The 24,290-nt window shown below is 43.6% G+C and overlaps 1 protein-coding gene across 13 annotated transcripts; it reads right to left on the bottom strand.

Moving 5' to 3' along the window:
• Nucleotides 1-10,451: 10,451 nt before the first annotated feature.
• On the bottom strand, nt 10,452-22,058 carry Duxbl1 (double homeobox B-like 1). Of its 13 annotated transcripts, none has more exons than XM_017316042.2 (7): nt 21,707-22,058; nt 20,097-20,355; nt 17,073-17,415; nt 16,318-16,472; nt 13,760-13,853; nt 13,005-13,150; nt 10,473-11,859 (listed from the first exon to the last, which is right to left on the bottom strand). In XM_017316042.2, exons 3-7 carry the CDS (start codon nt 17,092-17,094, stop codon nt 11,224-11,226), a joined length of 1,053 nt encoding a protein of 350 aa, XP_017171531.1. In that variant the 5' UTR covers nt 17,095-17,415; nt 20,097-20,355; nt 21,707-22,058; the 3' UTR covers nt 10,473-11,223. The 13 variants fall into 13 exon arrangements, 12 of the variants coding, with proteins under 12 accessions (NP_899245.1, XP_017171531.1, XP_017171530.1 ...); XM_017316041.1 differs by lacking the exon at nt 21,707-22,058 and adding an exon at nt 20,944-21,700; XM_030247843.1 differs by lacking the exon at nt 21,707-22,058 and adding an exon at nt 20,944-21,700 and having other exon boundaries at nt 17,073-17,130.
• Between the last annotated feature and the right edge of the window lie 2,232 nt (nt 22,059-24,290).

Raw genomic sequence — 24,290 nt, 5'->3', positions numbered from 1 at the left:
CTACTGAGTGAGCCTAGTGCCAGATCTCTCTGGGACCAGGTACCTCGGAGCCTGATGCCTTGAGTTTGATCCTTAGGGCTCACATGGTAGAAGGAAAGAAGCAACTCCCACAGGTTACCCTCTGCACACACACACACACACACACACACACACACACACACACACACATATGCACAATCAACTGTAACAGGAATGAAGTAATAGCAGGGCCTGAAGACAAGATTGAAAGATTATTACATTCTCAGGTGCCATATAGGGGAAGAGAAAAAATAAAATCAAGCTATCATGACCACATCAACGAATCCTTGGACACAATTAAAAGATCTAACTTAGGGACTGGAGAGATGACTCAGAGGTTAAGAGCACTGACTGCTCTTCTAGAGGTCCTGAGTTCAAATCCAAGCAACCACATTGTGGCTTACAACCATCCGTAATGAAGTCTCATGCCCTCTTCTGGGGTGTCTGAAGACAGCTACAGTGTATTTACATAAAATAAATTAATTAAAAAAAATCTAACTTAAACTCTTCAGGGCAGAGGAAGGAGCTGGAATAAAAACAACAGAACAGGACACTTATTTAGTGAGATAACAGAGGAGAAAGCCCAAGTGTGGGCTTCCACATACAGAACCTTCACAAGACACACTGCAGCTAAAGAAGATTGACAGCTTCAAATAAGAGCGTTACACAAAGGGCTGATGAGCTGACTCAGTAAGTGAAAGTGCTTGCTACCAAGCCTGACCTGTGTTCGATCCCCAGAACCCACAGCCAAAGGAGAGAACTGACTCCAGCAAGCTGCTTCTGCCCTCCATGTGCACACATGTGCTTTCACACACACTTCTACACACATAATACACAAGCATACAATAATAAACAACTTTTTAAAATTATCTAGAGCGTGGTGGTGCACACCTTTAGTCCCAGCACTTGGGAGGCAGAGGCAGGCGGATTTCTGAGTTTGAGGCCAGCCTGGTCTACAAAGTGAGTTCCAGGACAGCCAGGGCTACAGAGAAACCCTGTCCTGAAAAAAAACAAAAACAAAATATTATCCAGGAGTTAGATGGAGATGGCATGAGGTCCTGGTGCACAAGCAAGCAATAGGAAAGCCATAGATGTTAAACACTCAGGGTTGTCTCTTCAATGAAAGGGGAGCTTTCTGCTTCCTCTCAGAAAGCAAGGAATGATGTAGTTAACACCCTGGTGATTTGTACTATCTGTAGGATCAGGCCTCCCTGAATCCCCCAGACTACTATGTTTATTCTGAACTCTTCCTCCCTAGACCTTTTTGCTGAGCATTTCTCCACAGTCAATAGAACCCATCCTTATGGAAGAGGTCCCATGTACTTTGCAAAAGAGTTTCAATATAGTCATTCCTTAAACATTATCGTGATAATTTTCACCAGGAAACATTTCCCCAAAGTTGTATTATACTTAAATATGCCTAAAATATACTGTTAGATTATAGAGCCATTGTTCTCAACTGAGGGAGTTATATATGTTAGGATTCATAAGAGTAGCAAAGTTACAGCTATAAAGTTGAAACAAAAGTAATTTCATGGTTGGAAGTCATCACCACTTAAAGAACTGTATTAAAGGCTTGCACAGTAGGAAGGTCTAGAGCCACTGCTCTAAATGGCTGAACAAACGCCAGCTAGGTCATGTTGAGCCAGATTTTCTTTTTTGCATCATTTGTGTCCTTACTTGCTTCCCCTGGTGTTTGCAGAGACCCCCACAACTGGCATTCAATGTGAGGGGCTCAACCCTTGGAGAAGATAAGTTTTCTTTATAGAAATAAGGAGCAGGAATTCAGTCCTTTTGCTCAAGGATTCCCGACTGTAATCCAGTACATGGAATTAGTATGGGTTCTTCTCAGTTCTCTGAGATAAAGCGGTTTATACAACTGTGATGGTTTGCATATTCTCGTCCCAGGGAGTGGCACTATTGGAAGGTATGGCCTTGTTGGAGGAAATGTGTCACTGTAGGGGTAGGCTTGGAGATCTTCCTCCTAGCTGCCTGAGGATTCCCAGTCTGTTCCTGGCTTCCTTTGGATGAAGATGTAGAACTTTCAGCTCCATACCTGCCTGGATGCTGCCATGCTTCTACTTTGATAACAATGGATTGAACCTCTGAACCTGTAAGCCAGTCCCAACTAAATGTTATCATTTATAAGACTTGCCTTGATCATGGTGTCTGTTCACAGCAGTAAAACCCTAACTAAGACAACAACTATTGAAATATTTGTTAAGATCCAAAGCAGCAAAATATTCAGAGCAACATCTCTGAAGTTTTACATGCATAGGAACTGATATAAAAGGGCCCATGAAGAAGGGAATTATAAAATCCCTGCAAATTGTGTATTGCTTGGACCCTCTCATGAAGAAAGAAGAAGAAGAAGAAGAAGAAGAAGAAGAAGAAGAAGAAGAAGAAGAAGAAGAAGAAGAGGAGGAGGAGGAGGAGGAGGAGGAGGAGGAGGAGGAGGAGGAGGAGGAAGAGGAGGAGGAGGAGGAGGAGGAGGAGGAGGAGGAGGGCAGGTTTTCTGCAGGACACATCTTGGTGGGGCTTGGCAGGGTTAGCTGAACGAATTCTGAGGCTGCTCGGCTTCCAGGCCAGCCACTTGCTTTCAGGGGTCCCTCTCCCAAGCAATAGGACTAGAGCTCAATGCTCTCTGGCCCAAGGCTCTTCTGCTGCCTGGGTTTAGCTGAGCTTCAAGTGGCCACTGCAGCATGGGCTAGGGCTTGCCTGCCCCAGATCCAAGTTTTTGTTTGTTTTTTAGTTTGGTCTTCCTCACAGAAGGAATAACTCAGTATAAATTGATCAATGGTCCCATCATAGGGGAAAAGTGAAACAGACAAACTTCTAGTACAGGAACAATTACAACTCAGGCATAAAGTGAGGCAATGCTAGTTAAGTTATTTATTTATTGGTCATCCAGTATATGGATGATATCCTCTTCCCCTGGTTATGTAATTAATACTTAAATGAATGCTTAACTTTCCTGGTAAATACGCTAGGAGAGTGAACATTTGGGGCATGTCAATTGAGTATGCTCTTATCTGCCTATCACTACTGAGAATTTGGCTCAGCTCTTTTAAGTTGTTGCTGGAAAGTCTCAGCTGAATTCTATAAGACATGTAACACCTGAAGCAGAATGGGTTATTAGTGTATTAAGTGATGCTGCTGCTAAAGCAGTAGTTCATAGAATTTATCCTCTACCAGCAAAGAGCCTACAAAAATTATTGTGCTACTATATAAAATGCAGGTTGATTATTTGTTCCACGCAGATAAGAATTGGCAGGTTGTATTAGAACAATACTCTGGATCCACAGATAATCACTATTCAAAAGGTCTCCTTCTAAGTGGTTTTGAGTTAGAGGCCAGCCTGGTCTACAAAGTGAGTTCCAGGCAGCCAGGGCTATACAGAGAAGCCCTGACTTGAAAAGACAAAACAAAGCAAAACAAAACAAACAAAAAAGAACTTCAAGTCTCTGAAGAAAGAAATCAAAGAAGATCTCAGAAGATGGAAAGATTTCCCATGCTCATGGATTGGCAGGATCAATATAGTAAAAATGGCTATCTTGCCAAAAGCAATCTACAGATTCAATGCAATCCCCATCAAAATTCCAATTCAATTCTTCAAGGAATTAGAAAGGGCAATTTGCAAATTCATCTGGAATAACAAAAAACCTAGGATAGCAAAAACTATTCTTAACAATAAATGAACCTATGGTGGAATCACCATGCCTGACCTAAAGCTGTACTACAGAGCAATAGTGATTAAAAACTGCATGGCACTGGTATATAGACAGACAGGTAGACCAATAGAATAGAATTAAAGACCTAGAAATGAACCCACACACCTGTGGTCACTTGATCTTTGACAAGGGAGCTAAAACCATCCAGTAGAAAAAAAGACAGCATTTTCAACAAATGGTGCTGGCACAACTGGTGATTATCATGTAGAAGAATGCCAATTGATCCACTCTTATCTTCTTGTACTAAGGTCAACTCTAAGTGGATCAAGGAACTCCACATAAAACCAGAGACTGACACTTATAGAGGAGAAAAGCCTCGAAGATATGGGTACAGGGGGAAAATTCCTGAATAGAACAGCAATGGCTTGTGCTGTAAGATTGAGAATTGACAGATGAGACCTCATAAAATTGCAAAGCTTCTGTAAGGCAAAAGACACTGTCAATAAGACAAAAAGGCCACCAACAGATTGGGAAAGGATCTTTACCAACCCTAAATCTAATAGGGGACTAATATCTAATATATAAAAAGAACTTAAGAAGGTGGACTTCAGAAAATCAAATAACCCCATTAAAAAAATGGAGCACAGAGCTAAACAAAGAATTCTCAACTGAGGAATACTGAATGGTTGAGAACCACCTGAAAAAATGTTCAACATCCTTAATCATCAGGGAAATGCAAATCAAAACAACCCTGAGATTCTACCTCACACCAGTCAGAAAGGCTAAGATAAAAAATTCAAGTGACAGCAGATGCTGGAGAGGATGTGGAGAAAGAGGAACACTCCTCCATTATTGGTGGGATTGCAAGCTTGTACAACCACTCTGTAAATCAGTCTGGCGGTTCCTTAGAAAATTGGACATAGTACTACCGGAGGATCCCACAATATGTCTCCTGGGCATATATCCAGAAGATGTTCCAACTGGTAATAAGGACACATGCTCCACTATGTTCATAGCAGCCTTATTTATAATAGCCAGAACCTGGAAAGAACTCATATGTCCCTCAACAGAGGAATGGATACAGAAAATGTGGTACATTTACACAATGGAGTACTACTCAGCAATTAAAAACAATGAATATCATCCTGAATGAGGTAACCCAATCACAAAAGAACTCACTTGATATGTATTCACTGATAAGTGGATATTAGCCCAGAAACTTAAATTACCCAAGATACAATTTGTAAAACACATGTAAACAAGAAGAATGAAGACCAAAATGTGGACACTTCACCCCTTCTTAGAATTGGGAACAAAACACCCATGGAAGGAATTACAAAGTTTGGAGCTGAGACAAAAGGATGGACCATCCAGAAACTGCTGCACCCAGGGATCCATCCCATAATCAGCCAACAAATGCAGACACACCAGCAAGATTTTGCTGAGCCAGGCGTGGTGGCGCACGCCTTTAATCCCAGCACTCGGAAGGCAGAGGCAGGTGGATTTCTGAGTTCAAGGCCAGCCTGGTCTATAAAGTGAGTTCCAGGACAGCCAGGACTACACAGAGAAACCCTGTCTCGAAAAACCAAAAAACAAAACAAAAGATTTTGCTGAAAGGACCCTGATATATCTGTCTCTTGTGAGGCTATGCCAGTGCCTGGCAAACACAGAAGTGGATGCTCACAGTCAGCTATTGGATGGAACACAGGGCCCCCAATGGAGGAGCTAGAGAAAGTACCCAAGGAGCTAAAGGGATCTGCAACCCTATAGGTGGAACAACAATATGAACTAACGAGTACCCCTAGAGCTCATGTCTCTAGCCGCATATGTAGCAGAAGATGGCCTAGCCAGCCATCATTGGAAAGAGAGGCCCTCTGGTCTTGCAAACTTTATATCCTCTAGTACAGGGGAACACCAGGGCCAAAAAGTGGGAATGGGTGGGTAGGGGAGCAGGGTTGGGGGAGGGTATGGGGGACTTTCAGGATAGCATTTGAAATATAAATGAAGAAAATACCTGCCAAGCGTGGTGGCGCAGGCCTTTAATCCCAGCACTCGGGAGGCAGAGGCAGGCGGATATCTGAGTTCGAGGCCACCCTGGTCTATAGAGTGAGTTCCAGGACAGCCAGAGCTACACAGAGAAACCCTGTCTCGAAAAAAAAAACCAAAAAACCAAAACAAAAACAAAACAAAAAACAAAGAAAATACCTAATAAAAAATTGGAAAAAGAAAAAAAAAAGCAGAAAAGAAAAGAAGAGAAAAGAAAAGAAAAGAAAACTACAAAGCACCAACAAACAGAGTTGAAGAAAAGTTGAAGACGGAAAATCCTGCCTCAACCACAGAGCAGCAAACTTAGATTGTTTGAGGGGATGTATTACTGAGAGAGATGAGCTGCATCAAAATTCGAGTAACTTTCTTCCAAAAATAGTGAAAAGCAATACTAAAATTCACATGGAAATACAAAAGATCCTGGACAGCCAAAGTAATCTTGGGCAAAAAGCAATCCTGGAAGTGTTACAATCCGTGCCTTCAGGGTACTACAGAGCCAGAATAACACAGGCAGTATGAACTGTCATAACAATACACAGAGGACCCAGGAGCCTGTCAGGTGAATATATTTGCTGCCACAACTGGAAACCTTTGATCTCTGAGACCCACATAGTGGAAAAAACAAATTCCTAAAAGCCATTATCTGCAGCATATCATATTTCCCATTATATAATGTACAGAATAAATAATTCTAATTAATTTAAAATAGATGCAAAACCAAATGGACTGTAAGATCCAGAAGTGAGCCCACATAACAGCAGCCATTACATTCTTGACAACATTACCAAAAAGACAGATTAGAGACAATCTTTCTTAGTGAGTGGATATGGGATGTCCACATACAGAAGATTAGAACTGGATTCCCATATCTTTTTTTTTTTTTTTTTTTGGTTTTTCCAGACAGGGTTTCTCTGTGTAGCCCTGGCTGTCCTGGAACTCACTTTGTAGACCAGGCTGGCCTCGAACTCAAAAATTCGCCTGTCTCTGCCTCCCTAGTGCTGGGATTAAAGGTGTATGCCACCACGCCAGGCTGGATTCCCATATCTTATCCTGTACAAAAATCAACCCCAAATGGACCAAATACTTTAATATAAACTTAATTTAAGACTGCTCATCCAGGCAGGGGTGGCTTAGACCTTTAATTCCACCACTCAGATCTCTGAGTTCAAGGCCAGCCTGGTATACAGAATGAATTCCAGGATAGCCAGGACTACACATAGAAACCCTGTCTCAAAAAATTTTTTTAATTAAAAAAAAAAAAAAACTGAAGCTATTAACTGCAAGAAAGCAAGCAGAGAAAAGACAAGTAAAGCTATGAAGATATAAGCAAGGAATTTCTGAAACCGACTCTAAAAATACAGGACAGAATAGCAAGAGTTGAAGTCACTAAAGAAACACAAGCCAGAAGTGCACTGAGACTGCATCTCATCTCAGTTACAGTCAGGAAGAAAAGAGGAGCAAATGGCTCAGTGGTTAAAAACACTGGCTCTGCTTCCACAGGTCCTGAGTTCAATTTCCAGCAACCATACGGTGCCTCACAGCCATCTGTAATGGGATCTGATGCTCTTTTAGCACGTAGGCATACATGCAGATAGAGCAGTCATAGTCATTAAATAAAGAAATAGGCCGGGCATGGTGGCGCACGCCTTTAATCCCAGCACTTGGGAGGCATAGGCAGGTGGATTTCTGAGTTCGAGGCCAGCCTGGTCTACAAAGTGAGTTCCAGGACAGCCAGAGTTATACAGAGAAACCCTGTCTGGAAAAACCAAAAAAAAAAAAAAAAAAAAAAAAAATAGACTAAAAGTCTCAAGGCCAGCATATAGAAAGATGACTCACCAAGCCAAAGCCTGAGCACCACCGTTCAATCCCCATAACCCAAAGTAGGAAACAGAACCAGCTCCTCACACAGGCACACCGCGCGGAGGCACACCGCGCGGAGGCATGCAGGCACACGGCGCGGAGGCATGCAGGCACATGACTGCACAGTTTTAAAGATCAGCATGTAATAGAAACACCCTCAAACTCATCTTTTGTGTAAGTGTGCCACTATCATATGCATGTGTGCATATTTGTTAAAAATCACACGTTAAAAAGAAAAAAAGAGCTGGGCGTGGTGGCGCATGCCTTTAATCCCGGCACTTGGGAGGCAGAGGCAGGCGGATTTCTGAGTTCAAGGCCAGACTGGTCTACAGAGTGAGCTCCAGGATAGCCAGGGATACACAAAGAAACCCTGTCTCGAAAAAAGAAAAGAGAAGAAAAAAGACCTCACTCAAGTCAAAAATCTAATTTTGCAACGCAAAGCACCAGAAAAAGAAGATTCATGACACTGTTTGGCCCATAGTTTTGAAGTATAGGCAATAAAAATAAAACAGATAAGAGGGACTACTTCAAATATTAAAAGTCTGTGCTGAGGGGGTGTATCAGTGATAGGGTATACACTCAGCATGTACTCTGGTATCTCCAGCAAGAATGAACACACAGGCACATAACTAAAATTCATGCCCCGCAAAGCACACAGCACAGAGAAAAAGCAACGTTATGGAATGGTAGCAAATGTTTGCAAATCGTATCTTAAACAAGGCTAATCGTGCAAAGAACAAAATGTTAGGGGAACTGAAGAGATGGCTCCGTCATTAAGAGCACTTACTGTTTCTGTAATGTTTCCAGGTTCCAGTACCTACATGATGGCTCACAACCGTCTATAACTACAGTTTCAGGGAATCTGATGAAGACACCAGGCACATGTATGAAGGCAAACCACTTATACATAAAACAAATAAATAAATATTAAAAATAGTATATTTTAAAAGTATTTAGAATTCAACAAATACTTTCTTAAGTATCGAGGAAGTCTGATAACCACATGGAGAGATTAACAGCACCATCACAGGACCCCAGGTTAAATGGAAGATGAGTTGCCACCACTCACCCCTCAGAACAGCCACTTCCAAATCAACAAGAAGAGGCATTAGTGAAGATATAAACAAATGGCCCTTGTGCTCTGTTGAAGAAGAAAGGAACAGAGTCACCGTGGATAACAGCTTAAATAGACATCAGGATCCAGCTCTGAAATTGGTACTGACCATCAACATGACCCAACCTAGAATCGCTTGGAAGGATGGACTTTATACAGTATGAAAAGAATTGGATCTCAATTATTATCTGCATGCTGTCATTCACCGTAACATCATCACCCTTGTCTAAAAGGTAGGAGCTGCCCCAATGTCTATTGGTGGTAAGCAAAATATGGAATACACATATAATGTAAATTATTTATCCTCAAAAAAAAAAAAAGAAAATCCTAACACAAGTCACAACATAAGACACCCTGAAGATATTATGACAATAAAAATAAGCCATCTACCAAAGCAAATATTGTACAAATCCATCTACCCAGGGTTCCTAGAGTAGTACCTCACAGAAGCAGCAAGTAATGGGACTGAGGAGTTGGTGCCCTCCGTAAAGTGCTTGCTATGCAAGCATGAGGACTGACTTTGGATCTCCAGAACCTAAGTTTAAAAGCCAGGTGGCAAAGCCTCTGTATCCCGAGCACTGGAAACCAGAGTCAGGAAGATCCCCGGAGCTACCTGACCAAACAGTTTCTCAACCAGCAAGCTCCAGGTCCAGCAAGAGACCCTGCCTCACAAAATAAGGTGGGTTGGCTGGGGAGATGGCTCAGTGGTTAAAAGCAAATACTCTTCTTCCAGAGAACTTGAGTTTGGTTCCAACATCCCTGTCAAGTGGCTCACAGTTCTCGAATCAGAGCATCTAAAACTTCAGGCCTCCACAGGCACCTGCCTTCATGGGACCATAACTACTACCACCCAGACACATATACATACATACATACATACATACATACATACATACATACATACATACATACAAAATAAATATCTTTTGAAAATAGAGAACAATTTCTCTACTTGGAGGTAAAGGAAGGCACTGGACTTTGGCCTCTGGCCTCCATCACACTCCCTATCCCTCACCCCCATCACTATATACACAGAATAGAATTGTGGTTAGCAGAGGGTAAGGAAAGAGAAAACTGGAGGTTACAGTGTTCAGTAGTGTTTAGTAAGGGGCAAGCATTTGCTGACGTCTTAACAGCAAAGGAACTGTACCTACAGATAAGATCTTCAAATATGTAATCAGTGTTAAGAGAGCTCATATGTGCCGGGCAGTGGTGGCGCATGCCTTTAATCCCAGCACTTGGGAGGCAGAGGCAGGCGGATTTCTGAGTTCGAGGCCAGCCTGGTCTACAGAGTGAGTGCCAGGACAGCCAGGGCTATACAGAGAAGCCCTGTCTCAAAAAAACAAAACAAAACAAACAAAAAACAAGAGAGCTCAGATGTGAAGGACCCTTAAAAGCCGGGAAGAGACAAAGACAGTGACAATATACCCATATACATAAAATAAATAAATAAATAATTTTTAAAAATGCACAGAGCAAAAGTTACATGAGACTAAGAACTCAGAAATCCCCAAGCAGTAAAGAACCCCAAGAACTGTAGGCACCTCTATAGCTGTGAAAATACACATATTCTGCAAGTTGTGACATTCCACCTGTGGCATTGTTATGGTTGTTCAAGTGACTCAAGTGACTATGAAGTTTGATACCAGTGAGGAGTAAGCATCTAGTTACCGCTGCTGTACCGCACACTGAGGGACTGGGAGGCTGGTAACCAGTAAGTAACAGTAAAGGTAACGCACTCTGATCCAAACAACTACCAGAAGCAACGTGACAGGAGAGTGTTTATTTGGATTCTTGTCAGAATGTTTTAGCCCATTGTCACAGAGAGGCGTGGGGACATAAGTCCGTCTACACATTGGGAACGCGTGGTGCATGCTGTTCACATGGTGGGTATAACTTTCAAGGTACCACCCTGGCCTGCACCTGCCGGTCAGGACCCACCTAAAACCTCTACAGATTTCAAACAGCACCATTGGCTGAGAGGCAAGATTTCAGAACATGAATTTGTGAGAGACACTTCAGCTTTGAAACATAACAGATGGTAGATGAAACCGTGAATTAAAAATAAATAAATAATTAAAATTAAAACCAAGACGGACCCGGAGGGATATATTTGTAGCACCGATTATTTAGGAGGCTGAGGCAGGAAATTGACTTGAGCACAGGAGTTCAAGACCAGCCAGAGTAACAGTGAGATCAGATCTCAAGAATAAATTAAGAATAAAAATAATTGCCCCCTTTTTGTGTCCATGTGGTTTATGCACATACTAACTTGATCTTGTTCCCTAATTCTGCATGCCTACTCTTCAGTATAGCCACTGATTTCACGCCCGAGGGCAGGTCCTCACTGATGTACTCGTTCCCCTGTGAAGAACCCAACACTCTCCTGAGAAGCTCTCCAAGCCATGCACAGGAATCCACGTGGGGACCTGGGTGCCGAAGGAAGAGATCTTTTCCTGAAAAACCTGTGCTCAAGAGGAATGAACGGAAAAGGCTTGAGGCTTAAACCTACTGCTACGGAGTTTGGTGTGCTTGAGGAGACACGCTGGCAAGCTGCCGCAGCTGCACCTGCCACGGATGCAGCTCAGCTTTCTCAGACCAGTATTCTTTGTCAGGCATCCATTCAGCAAGCATGGATCCGAACCACTCGTCCCAGTGTTGGAGAAAGGAGGAATCATTTTGGTCTAGTTTCCGGAAGTGTTGATTGACAGCTGGGACCTGAGTACAATCTTCTAAGCGCGGTACCGCCAAACCACCGCTCTCTCTGGGATTATGCCCTCTGTTTTGGGTTAGGAGCTGTAAAGGAGGCTGAGAATGGAAGCCCTGCTCTCCTGGAGTTGTTGTCGGTGATAAGTGACCTTTATTGGGATTTTGATCATCACTCCTTTGCTGTACAACCTGGGAGGACTGAAGTAGTGTGGTCCCTGGTAACTGCTTCTGACGGCCCTTAGAGAGATCCAAAGGCCCATTTGGAGTGTGGGGTGGAGAAAGAGGCAGTATAACTGAAGCGCTGCTGGTGAGAGTTTTGGAAGGAGCGAGTTTACCCACAGTTTTCTGGGTAGGGCCCTGACTGCTCTGGGGTGGATGAGGAGTTTTCTGAGTGTTCTGTCCTGGGTCTGGGTGCCGTGCTCTCCGGTTCTGAAACCATATCTAAAACACACACACAAAAAGAGTCCTGAACAACAGAAGTGATTCCACCTGTCTCTTATGTTTGCTAAACAGAAGCAAAGATAAGGGGACACAGGCTAACCCTTCCAATGCAGGTTCTTGGAACTTCATTTCCTCCCAGTAGAGTCTACCTTCCACATCTCCATCACGTCCCAATAACCCATTTGGATTTTGAACAGATTCCTCGACGTGATTAGCTCAGAGCTCTTGGGATCTAAGGAGCTCTAGGAACATCTCGCCTTGCCTCACCTCACCGAAACACCTGGAGATGAGCTTGACTGATCTGTGTTTCTCAATCTAACTAAGTTGACAATCAAGATTAAGTAAGCCATGGCACATGGTCATGGGTGAAATAATACTGCGGTTGGAAAGGTAGAAGAGTTAGACTCCACCCATCTGATACCCAGCACTGATGGAGGAATCAAGTTCTCAGAGGCAGGGTGAATTTCTGCTTACCAAGAGGCTCCTAAGAAGGTGGAGCTCCCAGAGGGCATGGAAGCACAATGACTGATCCAAAGGTAGGATTATCTAAGGATGCTTCAGAAGTTCACCCATCTCCATAATACACACAGAACGGGGACTCTCAGTGCAGGCTGTGTTCTAGATTTCTTAGACTACAGTCAGAGGTGAGGTGAGGGCTAGGTAAGCAGACATCCCATGCTGGGAGGATGCTGAGGTGTCTGGGTGCTAACTAACATCCTAAGACACAGAGTAGCACCCTAAGTAGCATCCTAAGACACAGAGTAGCATCCCATGCCTAGAGTAGCATCCTAAGACACAGAGTAGCATCCCATGCCTAGAGGTGTCTGGGTGCTAACTAACATCCTAAGACACAGAGTAGCACCCTCGCCCTCTGGGGCTCAGTTTACAGTAGTTCCAAGGACTGTGTTCTGGAAACAAGAGTGGCTTTACACACTGTCACCTAACTGCTCTATTTCCTATGATTCTGCAGGTCTGATGTGACTGTTTCTCCAGACTGTCGCTGGAAACACCAAGTATTTACATCCCGTGTCTAGAGCACAGGGACAACCATGAGTAGCCTGGCTTTGTCCATCAACAGCTCGGGAGAAAAGCGGCTTGTGGTAAGGACACGTGGGCTGCCAGAGACAGAGAGATGCACAACGTACATGAATCCTGGATTCTGGGATGCCTGTTTGTTGAGCCAGTTTTTCCCTGGTAACAATCCCAGGGAACCGATTCTTCTCAAAAGCTTCAATTAGAATATCAGTCTGGAACTTTGTGAAGTGCGTTCTGCTCCTTCTAGCTTCTTTAACTGATTCAACATAAGCACACAACAGGGTTTGCAGATCAGTTTTTACATTCAAACTTGAAAAAATAAAACATTTTGAATGAACATTGTTCATAAAAATAATGGCTTCGTGAAACCCCAGAGGTGACAGGACACAGCCTTAATAAACAACAATGGAAATAAAAGGGGGGAATGGTTTCTTTGGGGAGGCGGGGTCAAAACAGGGTTTCTCTGTATGGCCTTGGCTGTCCTGGAACTCACTTTGTAGACCAGGCTGGCCTCGAACTCAGAAATCCGCCTGCCTCTGCCTCGAAAGTGTTGGGATTAAAGGTGTGCGCCACCACTGCCCAGCGAATCGTTTCTTGCTAAGAGACCATTCCTCTAGACTAGACTCAAACTCTCTCTATTGCCAGAGATAACCTTGATCGTCTAGCTTCCAGATCCCAAAGCAGGGATTATAGCTACCACACCCAGTGAGATAATGTTTATATCTCTAATCCTGGGAAGCCCAGTGTATGCTATATTTGGTCCCTAGTCTGAGCTTCCTCTACAGAATATCTCTCCACAACATGCAGTTGCTTACGCTCCCAAAGAAATCTATGGAAAAGTTAGGTTTGAACTCGTGGATCTCACCTCTAGGTTTATCCTGCTCCTGCTCTTGGCTTTCTTCAGAACAGCATGCAAACTCTGCTTGCTTCCGTATTTTTCTATGCTTTTGAAACCAAGTCTATGTGGAGAAAGAAAATAAGGAGAGGGGTTACCCAGGAAGTGGATGCAGCTCAGTGTAGATCACTCCGAACATCAGCCAAACAAACGGATTGGGCATCTGCCCTCAAGACCATGTCCAGAAGAAGAAGACTCAGTCTCATGTTTTTATTGTTATGTTTATCTAAAATATCAACAAGAATCTCTACATTCATTCTTCATCTTGCTCCCCCAATCCCCTCACACACACACACACACACACACACACACACACACACACACACTCTAAACACTTTTTAAGTAGGTAAAGTATCCACTGCTCATTTCTAAGCCCCTCTTCCTAGCAAATATCATTTCACAATATACAGTACACATGGACTTAATCTTTGAAAATTATTTCCTAAATAGGAAGAAAGAATTGACAACAGAAAAAACAGTTCAAATAACACTAATTTCTGGTTATAGCTTATATTATTTCACTCTAGGGGAAGCCAGATATAAGAAGACTGCCTCGAATGTAAACATCTAGTTTTAAGATTTATCACAAGCCGGGCGTGGTGGCCCCCAGCTTTAATCCCAGCACTCGGGAGGCAGAGGCAGGCGGATTTCTGAGTTCAAGGCCAGGCTGGTCTACAGAGTGAGTTCCAGGACAGCCAAGGCTACACAGAGAAACCCTGTCTTGAAAACAAAACAAAAACAAACAAACAAACAAAAAGACTTATCACAGGCTAGATAGATGGCTCAACAGTTAGAAATATACGCAAGCACATAATGTTCTTCCAGAGGATGTGAGTTCAATTCCCAGCACCCATATCAGGTAGCTAACAACTCCTCGTAACTTGAGCTCCAGGGCATCTGACACCTCTGGTCTATTTCCACACTTGTACTCACATGAACACATGAAAACACACACACACACTTAAAAATAATAAAGATACATTTTAAAAACTATATTCATTACTATAATTAAAATTATTTTCTATGTGTAGTTTTTGTTTGTTTTTGCTTTTAGTTATTTCTGAATATTTGGTTGTCTGAGTCTTTGGACAACCTGATAATTCATTGTAGCATTCACAACCTTAGACAATCATTATCATCCGAGTTGTTAGCCATAGACCTTGCAATCTTAAATTACTAAGTCCCAGCTTTGTTCTCAAAAGCTCTTCATGTTTTCCAGATTTGATATTCAAAGTAAGTTTTCAAATTACAGCCTTATGAATAGCTGGAAGCTTCCAACTAATGAGTGGATAGAAAGGTCCTCAGAAGCCACCAACATCCTCCATGATTCTGAACTTTTCCATCAGTTCAAGCCCCTCGGGTACCCAGTCACCAGGTGTGCCTACATGGAACAATTTCATTAGTTTAAGTCTCTTGGGCATCCAGTCACCAGGTGTGCCCACACAGAACAATTTCATTAGCATTATTTGTGTCTACTGTCTCCCATACCTGGACAGCTTATCAAGACATAAGAAAATTGTCTTCTCTGCAGGATTTCAGAAGACTAAAGTCATTATGTCAAATCACTGTGCACCAAATTTAAAAACTGGACTTCATTTTTCTCACCTCTGAAGGATTAAAGGTTTATCTCATTGGTTTGAATGCCACTCCTTGTGATATAACTGTACATTCCACTCCTCTAGGTCGTCTTTGATTATCAAATCTGCGATCTTGATCATGTAAATACCAGGACAGTCTAAAGACCAATCAGTAAGTAACCCCATACCTGTACACAGGCAAACAACGCTAATCAAACTTGTCAGGTTACACAGAAGGACAAAGACGGGGAGGGGAAGAGAAGAGGGTTTAGGAAAAGAGGAAGAGAGAGCTACGGTACACACCTTTAATCCTGACACTCAGGAGGCAGAGGCAGGAGGATCTCTGAGTAAGAGGCCAGCCTGCTCTACACAGAGAGTTCCAGGATAGCCAGGGCTATACAGAGAAAAAAAGAAAAGATGAAAGTAAGAAGGAAAAATGAAAAAAAATGAGGGACTGGGAGAAAAATAAGAAAAAGGATTCAGAGAGGATTATGACATTGTCACAGAATAAGTTAAAAAGTATTAATAAATAAAGGAGAAAAGATTAAAGGAGAAAAAAAGGACTAGCCTACAAACCAGCAGTTTTCATAAGATCTTGAGTTCCCTGTTTTCTCACAGGTGTATGACAACTTTATTCCTTGGGCGCTAACAAGGAAAGACTCTGCATTACTCTGCTGATGACATAATTTCTTAAGTTCTGTAATTCTCAAGATAATGACTTTATTATCTCCTATGGGGAAACCATGAGCTGGCTATCCCTTTGCCTCTGTACAGGCTCACCACTCATATTTCCTTCCATAAGACATAAGCACAGCTTCTGTTTTATCTTTCCATTGCACATGGAATAAACTTAGCAAAATATATAGCATTCTTACGAGAACTGCCCAGAAGAACTTAGCCTAGCTTTGCTCTTTAACCTGACTCAGAGAGAGAAAGAGGCCTAATGCCTACCATAATTTGAGACTCAGAGATGCCGAGTTCCTTAGCCAGATGTCCTCTGGTAGCTAGATCAGGATTGGGATTCTTTTCAAACCACACACGAAGAGTGTCCTTTTGACTCTGGGTTAGAATGATTCTCCTTCTCCGGGCTTCTTTTTCCAGTAGGCCTAGCAAAGAGAAGGCAGACGGAAGTGTGAAGGATCTGTCTCCTGGCGTGAACGCCTGCTTTGTCTGCTCCATGCAGAAAGCCCAGACAGTCAATGATGACTATGTATTTTGACTTTAGGGATAGTCTTAAGTCATGACAATAAGGACATGCACAAGCATAAACATGCATTACAGAGAGGATGATAATCACATAAGACTAAACACAGGAAATGTCAGAACATCCACAAGAGTACATACAGAGAGTAATGGAAACTAGAAACATGCAAATTAATGAAACAAGTACATATTTTATATAAAAGTTGAATGTTGGAATGAAACATTTTCATAAAATTAAACATTAGTTGTTTCATTCTCTTCATCCAGTGTCCACTTTTAATACTCTAAGTGGAAGTCTCCTTTGTAAGAGCCCTAGCTGTCATTGTAAACTGTAAGTTACAAGAATTCAAAATACTTGTCCATTTACCCACCCAAACTGTCACTAAAAACCAGCTCTCAGACAATATAGTAATCATATGTGACGTAAAAGTCCTGAGGTTTGAGGAAACAAAGGAGGGAGGCCCTTGGCATAGCCACAAGCACCAGCAGGGAGGGAGACTTACCAGTACTGCAGCTCAGCTCCATGCTGCAGCCATCTGGATCCCAAGAGGCCCAAGAGAGCTGTCACAGAGACACAGGATGTAGTAGAGCCCAGAGTGGCCCACCCATTTCTTAAATACCTGTTGGTTGTTTAATCCTTTCATTAAATATGCAGCACTGTGGCAAATCTTGATAGTCAACTTGATTGGATTAAGAGGTTCCTGGGAGATTAGTGAAACCCGCCTCTGGGTGTGTCTGGGGTGGTTTCCAGAGAAGATTATATCATGAGAGAGTTGAGCTAATCACTGGTTTAACTCCTTGATGGACTGAAGTTTTAAAAGACTCTTGACAGATGATGGACTGTGACTGTGGGGAGTCAGATGGAGCAGATGAGTTGTTGGCTATGTGGCTTTAAAGGACAGTGCTCTCTGCTCTCTCTCTCTCTCTCTGTCTCTCTGTCTCTCTCTCTCTCCCTTTCTGTCTCTCTCTCCCTGTCTCTGTCTTGCTCTCTGAGGCTCAGACTCACTACCATGATATTCTGCCTGACCTGGGGCGCACAGCAATGGACCCTGGTGATCATGGGTAGAGTTCTGAACTAGTGAACAAGAAATGAATTCTTTCTCCCTTCCGTTAAGCTGTCTCTCTGGGGAACTTGTTAGAGCAATGTAAAATTTGACTAACACAGCCACCTAGGAGGAATTTGAAGAAATTACCACAGAGGAGAAGTTGAAGTTGGAAGAGTGCAGATTCTTCTGGGTAATTTTGCATCTACCCTAACACCTCTCTGTATATGGTTTTACTTCTGAGCTCTCTAGAGTGTACCTGTATTTTATTTTTATAATCATCATCGCCATCCTCTCCCCTCCTCCTCCTCCTCCTCCTCCTCCTCCTACTCCTCCTGCTCCTGCTCCTCCTCCTGCTCCTGCTCCTCCTCCTCCTCCTGCTCCTCCTCCTCCTGCTCCTCCTCCTCCTCCTGCTCCTGCTCCTCCTCCTCCTGCTCCTCCTCCTCCTCTTCCTGCTCCTCCTCCTCCTCCTGCTCCTGCTCCTGCTCCTCCTGCTCCTGCTCCTGCTCCTCCTCCTCCTCCTCCTCCTCTTCATTGTTTGCTGTGCTTGGGTTGGAACCCAGACTCAGACAGGCTGGGTAAGGAAGTGTTCTATCACTGAGCTGCAGTCCTGGTACCTCCTGTTCCTTTCAGGTTGTTTTCTTTCCTAATTACCCTAACTTGGCCATATTCTGTAATGTATTAGGTGTCTCACTATGTTTCCTAGTTTCCAACTTTCTCCCACCTTCTACAAGAACACATTTCTGTCTTTGTTCTGCCCTTGCCCTCCGTGTAGGTGTGCCTCACTCGAATGGACTTGGCAGACGTGATTAAAGAGGAAAACTAGGTGACTTTAAGTAAAGCAGACTGTCCAGTATGGGTGGGACTGACCTAGTAAGTAGGAAGGGAAAATTGTAACGCTGAAGAAGGTCACCTGGAGAAGGTCAACAATGGAGCTAGCAGCACGGCGGCTCTGGCCGAGATCCAGCCTGCTTCCCTCTCCTTTCCTAGTCAGTCCTGCTGCTACACATGTACGTGTGTGTGTGTGTGTGTGTGTGTGTGTGTGTGTGTGTGTGTGTGTGTGTATACATTCTATGCATGCGCTTTATGAGCATGCTTATATGCAGACTTGAAAAACTCTTCCATTACCTTGTCTATCTAACTCTCATCTAGTACAAGGTATATTAATAACAATTAACTCACAGGCCAGTGAGATGGCTGAGCAGGGAAAGGTGCTTGTTGCCAAGTTCTGACAATCTGAGTTCAATTCCTGAACACCCTATAGAAGGAGAGAGGCAACTCCCACAAGATCCTCTGACATCTACATATGCCAAGGCAGGAATGTGCCCCACTCCCATACACACTTGAATACATGAATGAGTGAAAGAATAAAAAACAACTTCACATAATCACATTCAACAGATGGTAAGAAAAGAATGAACCTCACCCAAGAGCCTTGTCCTTCTGAGTAAATGTGTTCAGGGGAGATTTATAGAAAGTTAGATAGGCCGGGCAGTGGTGGTGCACACCTTTAATCCTAGCACTTGGGAGGCAAAGGCAGGTGGATTTCTGAGTTCAAGGCCAGCCTGGTCTACAGAGTGAGTTCCAGGGCTATTGTACAGAGAAACCCTGTCTTTTTTTTTTTTTTAAGATTTATTTATTATTATATCTAAGTACACTGTAGCTGTCTTCAGACACACCAGAAGAGGGCATCAGATCTTATTAAGGATGGTTGTGAGCCACCATGTGGTTGCTGGGATTTGAACTCATGACCTTTGGAAGAGCAGTCAGTGCTCTTACCCGCTGAGCCATCTCTCCAGCCCGAGAAACCCTGTCTTGAAAAAAAAACAAAAAACAAAAAACAAAAACAAAAACAAAAAAAAAAAGAGAGAGAGAAGAAAAAGAAAGATAGATGTATGATCTTGCTGTTGTTTTTATATATACCTATGACTAGTTTAGAAGAGACATAGGCAGACTGAAGAGATGACTCAGTGGTTAAGAGCACTAACTTTTTCCAGAGGTCCTGAGTTCAATTCCCAGCAACCACGTGGTGACTCTCAACCATCTGTAATGGGATCTGATGGCCTCTTCTGGTGTGTCTGAAGAGAGTGACAGAGTATTCACATACATAAAATAAATACAAACATCAGAAGAAGAAGAAGACGAAGAAGACGAAGAAGACGAAGAAGAAGAAGAAGAAGAAGAAGAAGAAGAAGAAGAAGAAGAAGAAGAAGAAGAAGAAGAAGAAGAAGAAGAAGAAGAAGAAGAGACACAGACATGCCAAGTTTGCATGGCTATTGTGCCTCTGTTGAAAGCAGCAGTTGGAGTAAAACTGTTAGTGAGAAGCAATTTCAGGTGTCTCTGCTGCTAAAGAAGAAAAAGACAGTTGGTGCTTCAGTAAGGCTAATAGGCTCAGGATATTTGAGAAACAAAGTTATGTTTCTGGCTGTGATAAACTACCCTGCCGCAAGCAATTTAAGAAAGGAAGAGTTCATTTTGGCTCACAGTTTCAGGGTACAGTCCACCATGCAGGGATGTCAAGGCAGCAGGAGCCTGAAGCAGCTGGTCATATTGTTTCCGAAGTCAGGAGGAAGACAGCCAAGGGTGCCACTGCTCAGAGCCGTTCTCCGTTCTGTCCAGACCCCGAGCACCATGTCCCGGGGAAGGAGTAGCCAGTTTTGAAAATGGGCCTTCTCACCTTATTAACCTAATCAAGAGAATTGCTCACAGGTGTGCCAGGCTTGCCTCCTAGATGAGTAAAAACCTGTAAACGTGATGATTCAATCACACATCTCCACCAATCCTAGGAAAGCAAAGGATTCACCACAGGGGGTCCATTCCACCACTGAGTTTTCTAGTATATTTTACATTATAGTCAGACATTAATGTTTTAAAAATTGCTTGCTGACCACTTAATATTGCCAATTTTCTATTGGTTGTAACCAAAACTCACATTTCATATGCATGTATGTCAAAAATATTTTTTTGGTCGACAAATATATTCTTGTGGCTTGGGATGATAAAATACATTGTTGTTTCTACTTAAAAAATATTTAAGAAAACAAAAGCAAAACCAAAAAAGACTGTAGCTAGGTACAAACAATTGCATTAATTAACCTTTATGAAATGTGTTACAGATATCTGTGTATAAGTGTTAGCTTTTTTTAAAAAGCCACGTGACTAAACTAATGAAAAAATATGTGCGTGGAAAAATGCTATCTAGACCCACAGGATCCTACCCAGCCGGTAAAGCAAGGAAGGACCCAGCAGCCCCTCGTCCCCCCCTAAGTATTTGTAAATTACAGGAATCAGGGATCTAGCCTGGGTGTTTCAGTCAGGCAGCAGAAATTACCTAATTAGGGCAATCGCATCTGAAACTGAAGGATGTGGAAAACATCTCTCCAGCAGCAAGTTGGTGTCCCGCTGATACTACCTCATCCTCTTCCTAAATCTCCTCCTCTCCCCACTCCACATACCCACTTCCCCACTGGATCAGAAGAGAAAATATTTGCTTTCTGGAGTAAGATGGCGGATTGGACGCTTCCTCCATTCAACTCCGAGATAGAAGAGTCAGGGTAACAAAGAAAAGACCATATCCCCGGGACAGAAAAGAAGAAAGAGCATCAGAAAGAGGTGACAGGACAGATGAAAAAGGATGAGAAAATAGAAAGGCTAAGGCAAGGGCAGGAGGAAGCAATCTGCGGTCCCAATCCTCGCAGGGGGAAAGAAGAGCTGGAGCCCCAAACACTCGTAAGCCTGTCAGCCTTGGTGACAAAAGACTGGCAGCCCCAGCTGCAGGATAAACCCACAGTACTCGCAAGCCTTAATCCAGTGGGGGGGAGGGGAGATAATGCCTCCTCCGGTGGGGCCCGTTAGCAGCGGAAAAGAAATCTTGCATCCAATCCCGGCATCCAAACCCCTACCCAACCCGGTACTTCAGGAGTGCTATACCAGATGCCTAGCCGTGAAAGGACCTATTGTTTAAGAACTGGCTACTCTGGGATTCTGAAAACAAGGAACAGTCAGTCGCAAGTCAGAGAGCATGGGGCCACTCTGCCAGAGACCCAGAGTGGCAGACCGCTACCAGACGCAGATGCAAAGGGGGAGGGTCGGACCTGGGCCGGCTGGGAAGTTTTAGCGGCGGGAGCTCAGCGGGGGCGCCCCCTCCCTGAGTGCTGAGAGCAGGGCCCCACAGACAGCGGATCCCTGCAAAGACACAGAGAGATCCAAGTCCTGGCTGGCGGATTCCTCGGCCTCTGGAGTTGCCTCTGGTTTGCTCGTAATGAAACAAAGCGCGGTGATCCTAGAGCTGGCAGACACTTCCAAGAGGGATGTTTGCTGCTGGGCTGGGGCTGCATGCCCCGAACCAGGCAGACAGTTTGCCATCCCCACCCAGTGCAGAAATCAAGCACTCCGAGGACATCCCTGTCATTTCTGGCTGTACAAATTTAAGGGGTGAGCGTCTGTGGGTTGGGAGGCTGCACTGTCCACAGGCCACAAAGCATACTGTGGCCAGCAGCAGCTGTCAAGACACAAAGAGGGGAAGCTAATGGCTCACAGCCCACCCTTGACTGAGGCAAAACCCCCTGCATAAACAAACCACAGGCTTTCAACAGGTGCCTGCACTGAGTCACAACCCTCCCTCCACCTGGCAGATTCCAGTACTAAGAACCCTTAAGAAAGTCTCTTGATCCCCCCACACACTTTTTTTCCTTTTTACTATATTATATTTCTGCTTTATTTTATTGATATTTCCCTTATTGTTCCTTTTACTTACATGCCTTTACTTACAGACTTTAAAATTTTACTTCATATCTATAGCCTTTCTCATACCTTTGCTTAACCTTATTTCATCTTCCCCATTTCTTCGCCCCTTCCTTAATATCATCCTTTTTTCGAGACAGGGTTGTAGTCTTGGCTGTCCTGGAACTCACTCTGTAGATCAGGCTCACCTCGAACTCAGAAATCTGCCTGCCTCTGCCTCCCAAGTTCTGGGATTAAAGGTGTGTGCCACCACTGCCCAATTTCATTCTTTTATTATTAACTTTATGAATGTAAAACTTTTTTGTTTGTTTGTTTGAGACAGGGTTTCTCTGTATAGCTCTGGCTGTCCTGGAACTCACTCTGTAGACCAGGCCGGCCTCGAACTCAGAAATCCGCCTGCCTCTGCCTCCCGAGTGCTGGGATTAAAGGCGTGCGCCACCACGCCCGGCAATGTAAAACTTTTTATTGGTACGTATTAATTATACATAAACGATGGGTTTCCCTGTGTCTTTTCCATGCATGTATATAGTGTGATGCTATTCACCCCAGTTGCTTGTCTTGCTGCTGAGACAGAATATCTGACAAGAGCAATTTAAGGACAGGGTAACTTTGCCTTCCAGTCCCAGGAAGTGCAGACCATCATGGCAGGAAAGGGGCGGTGGGACAAGCTGCATGTAGCTGGCCATACTGTGTCCACACTCAGGAAACAGAGAACGGATGCTGAGCTTGGCCTGTTTTTTCAACTTACCAGTGACTATGCCGTTGTGGAAAGCATCTCTCCCTCTGCAAGCAGGCACTGACTGTCTACATCCTCAAGAAGCAGCAAGGCCCCTGAAGACCCTTTCCCCTCATGGTAGAATGTGAACCAGCTCAGTCTAATACAGGTCACAGCTACTGAGTGTTCAAGGATGCAATAGCCAATCTGGTCTAGATGATGTCTTTGTGTGTGTGTGCCTACAATGCTTGTATACACATACATTTGTGTGTGTGTGCCTACAATGCTTGTATACACATACATTTGTGTGTATGTGCCTACGTGTATGAATTCAGGAACCTCTGTGTATACGTGGAGGCCAGAAGAAGGCACTGGGTGTCTTCCTCTCTTCCTCTCTAACTATTCCTTTGAGGCAGGGTCTCTTCCCAACTTGGGGATCATGTTCTCAGCTATACTAAGGTCCAGCAAGTCCCAGCAATCCTCCTGTCTCTGTACTCCTTGGAGTTGGGGTTACTGGCATATACTGGATACCCAGCTTGATACACAGAAGCTAGGATCTGAGCTCAGGGCCTTGTGATCATCCAGAAGATAATCTTATCCACTTAGCCCTCTCTCTAGCCCTATCACTTTAAAAAAAAATTATTTATTTAATGTATGAGTGCTCTACTGTAGGCCAGAAGAGGGCATTAGATTGAATTCATGAACTCTGGAAGAAGGGACAGTGCTTCTAACCAGAGTCATCTCTCCAACCCACCCTATTAATTTTTAACTATAGTTTATTCCCTGCTATTTTGATAGCTTTTCCAAGATTACTTGAGGTGGACTAGTTAGATTTATTCGATTGTCATTGTATTTCTGTAACTGATTTGTTTGGACTTTATCGCCGTGCTGGTGTTTTGCTTTCTCAGTTCTGGGTTGGTGCAGACACTAAGGCCTCAAGAGAAGTCTGCTCAATAAGAAGTCCACCAGGAACTGGAGAGATGGCTGAGAGGTTAAAGGAATGCTGACTAACTGCTCTTGCTGAGGACCAGGCTTTGGTTTCTGGCTCTCACATTGGTCAGCTCACAACTGCCTAGAACTCTAATTCATGGGATCTTGGGAAATGAGCAGCAGTACAGCCTGGCCATTTCTTGAGAGCACAGTGTGGCTGGATTTAAAAATGATGGAGAGTTTGCTCTGCAGAGGAATTTTGGGATGGAATAACTCTCAGTGTGTGTTGT

The sequence above is a fragment of the Mus musculus genome, chromosome 14 (assembly GCF_000001635.26).
Source record: "Mus musculus strain C57BL/6J chromosome 14, GRCm38.p6 C57BL/6J".
Lineage (NCBI taxonomy): Eukaryota > Metazoa > Chordata > Mammalia > Rodentia > Muridae > Mus > Mus musculus.
This window is presented reverse-complemented; position numbering and strand designations above follow the sequence as displayed.

Excerpts from the sequence above, each read along its gene's own strand:
- Duxbl1 (XM_017316042.2), bottom strand. The coding sequence starts at position 17,094 with ATGGAGCTGAGCTGCAGTACTG. Across the intron at positions 16,473-17,072 it reads GGAGCTGAGCTGCAGTACTG|GCCTACTGGAAAAAGAAGCC; the intron begins GTAAGTCTCCCT and ends TCTCTTTGCTAG. Across the intron at positions 13,854-16,317 it reads TCTCTGAGTCTCAAATTATG|ACTTGGTTTCAAAAGCATAG; the intron begins GTAGGCATTAGG and ends TTCTCCACATAG.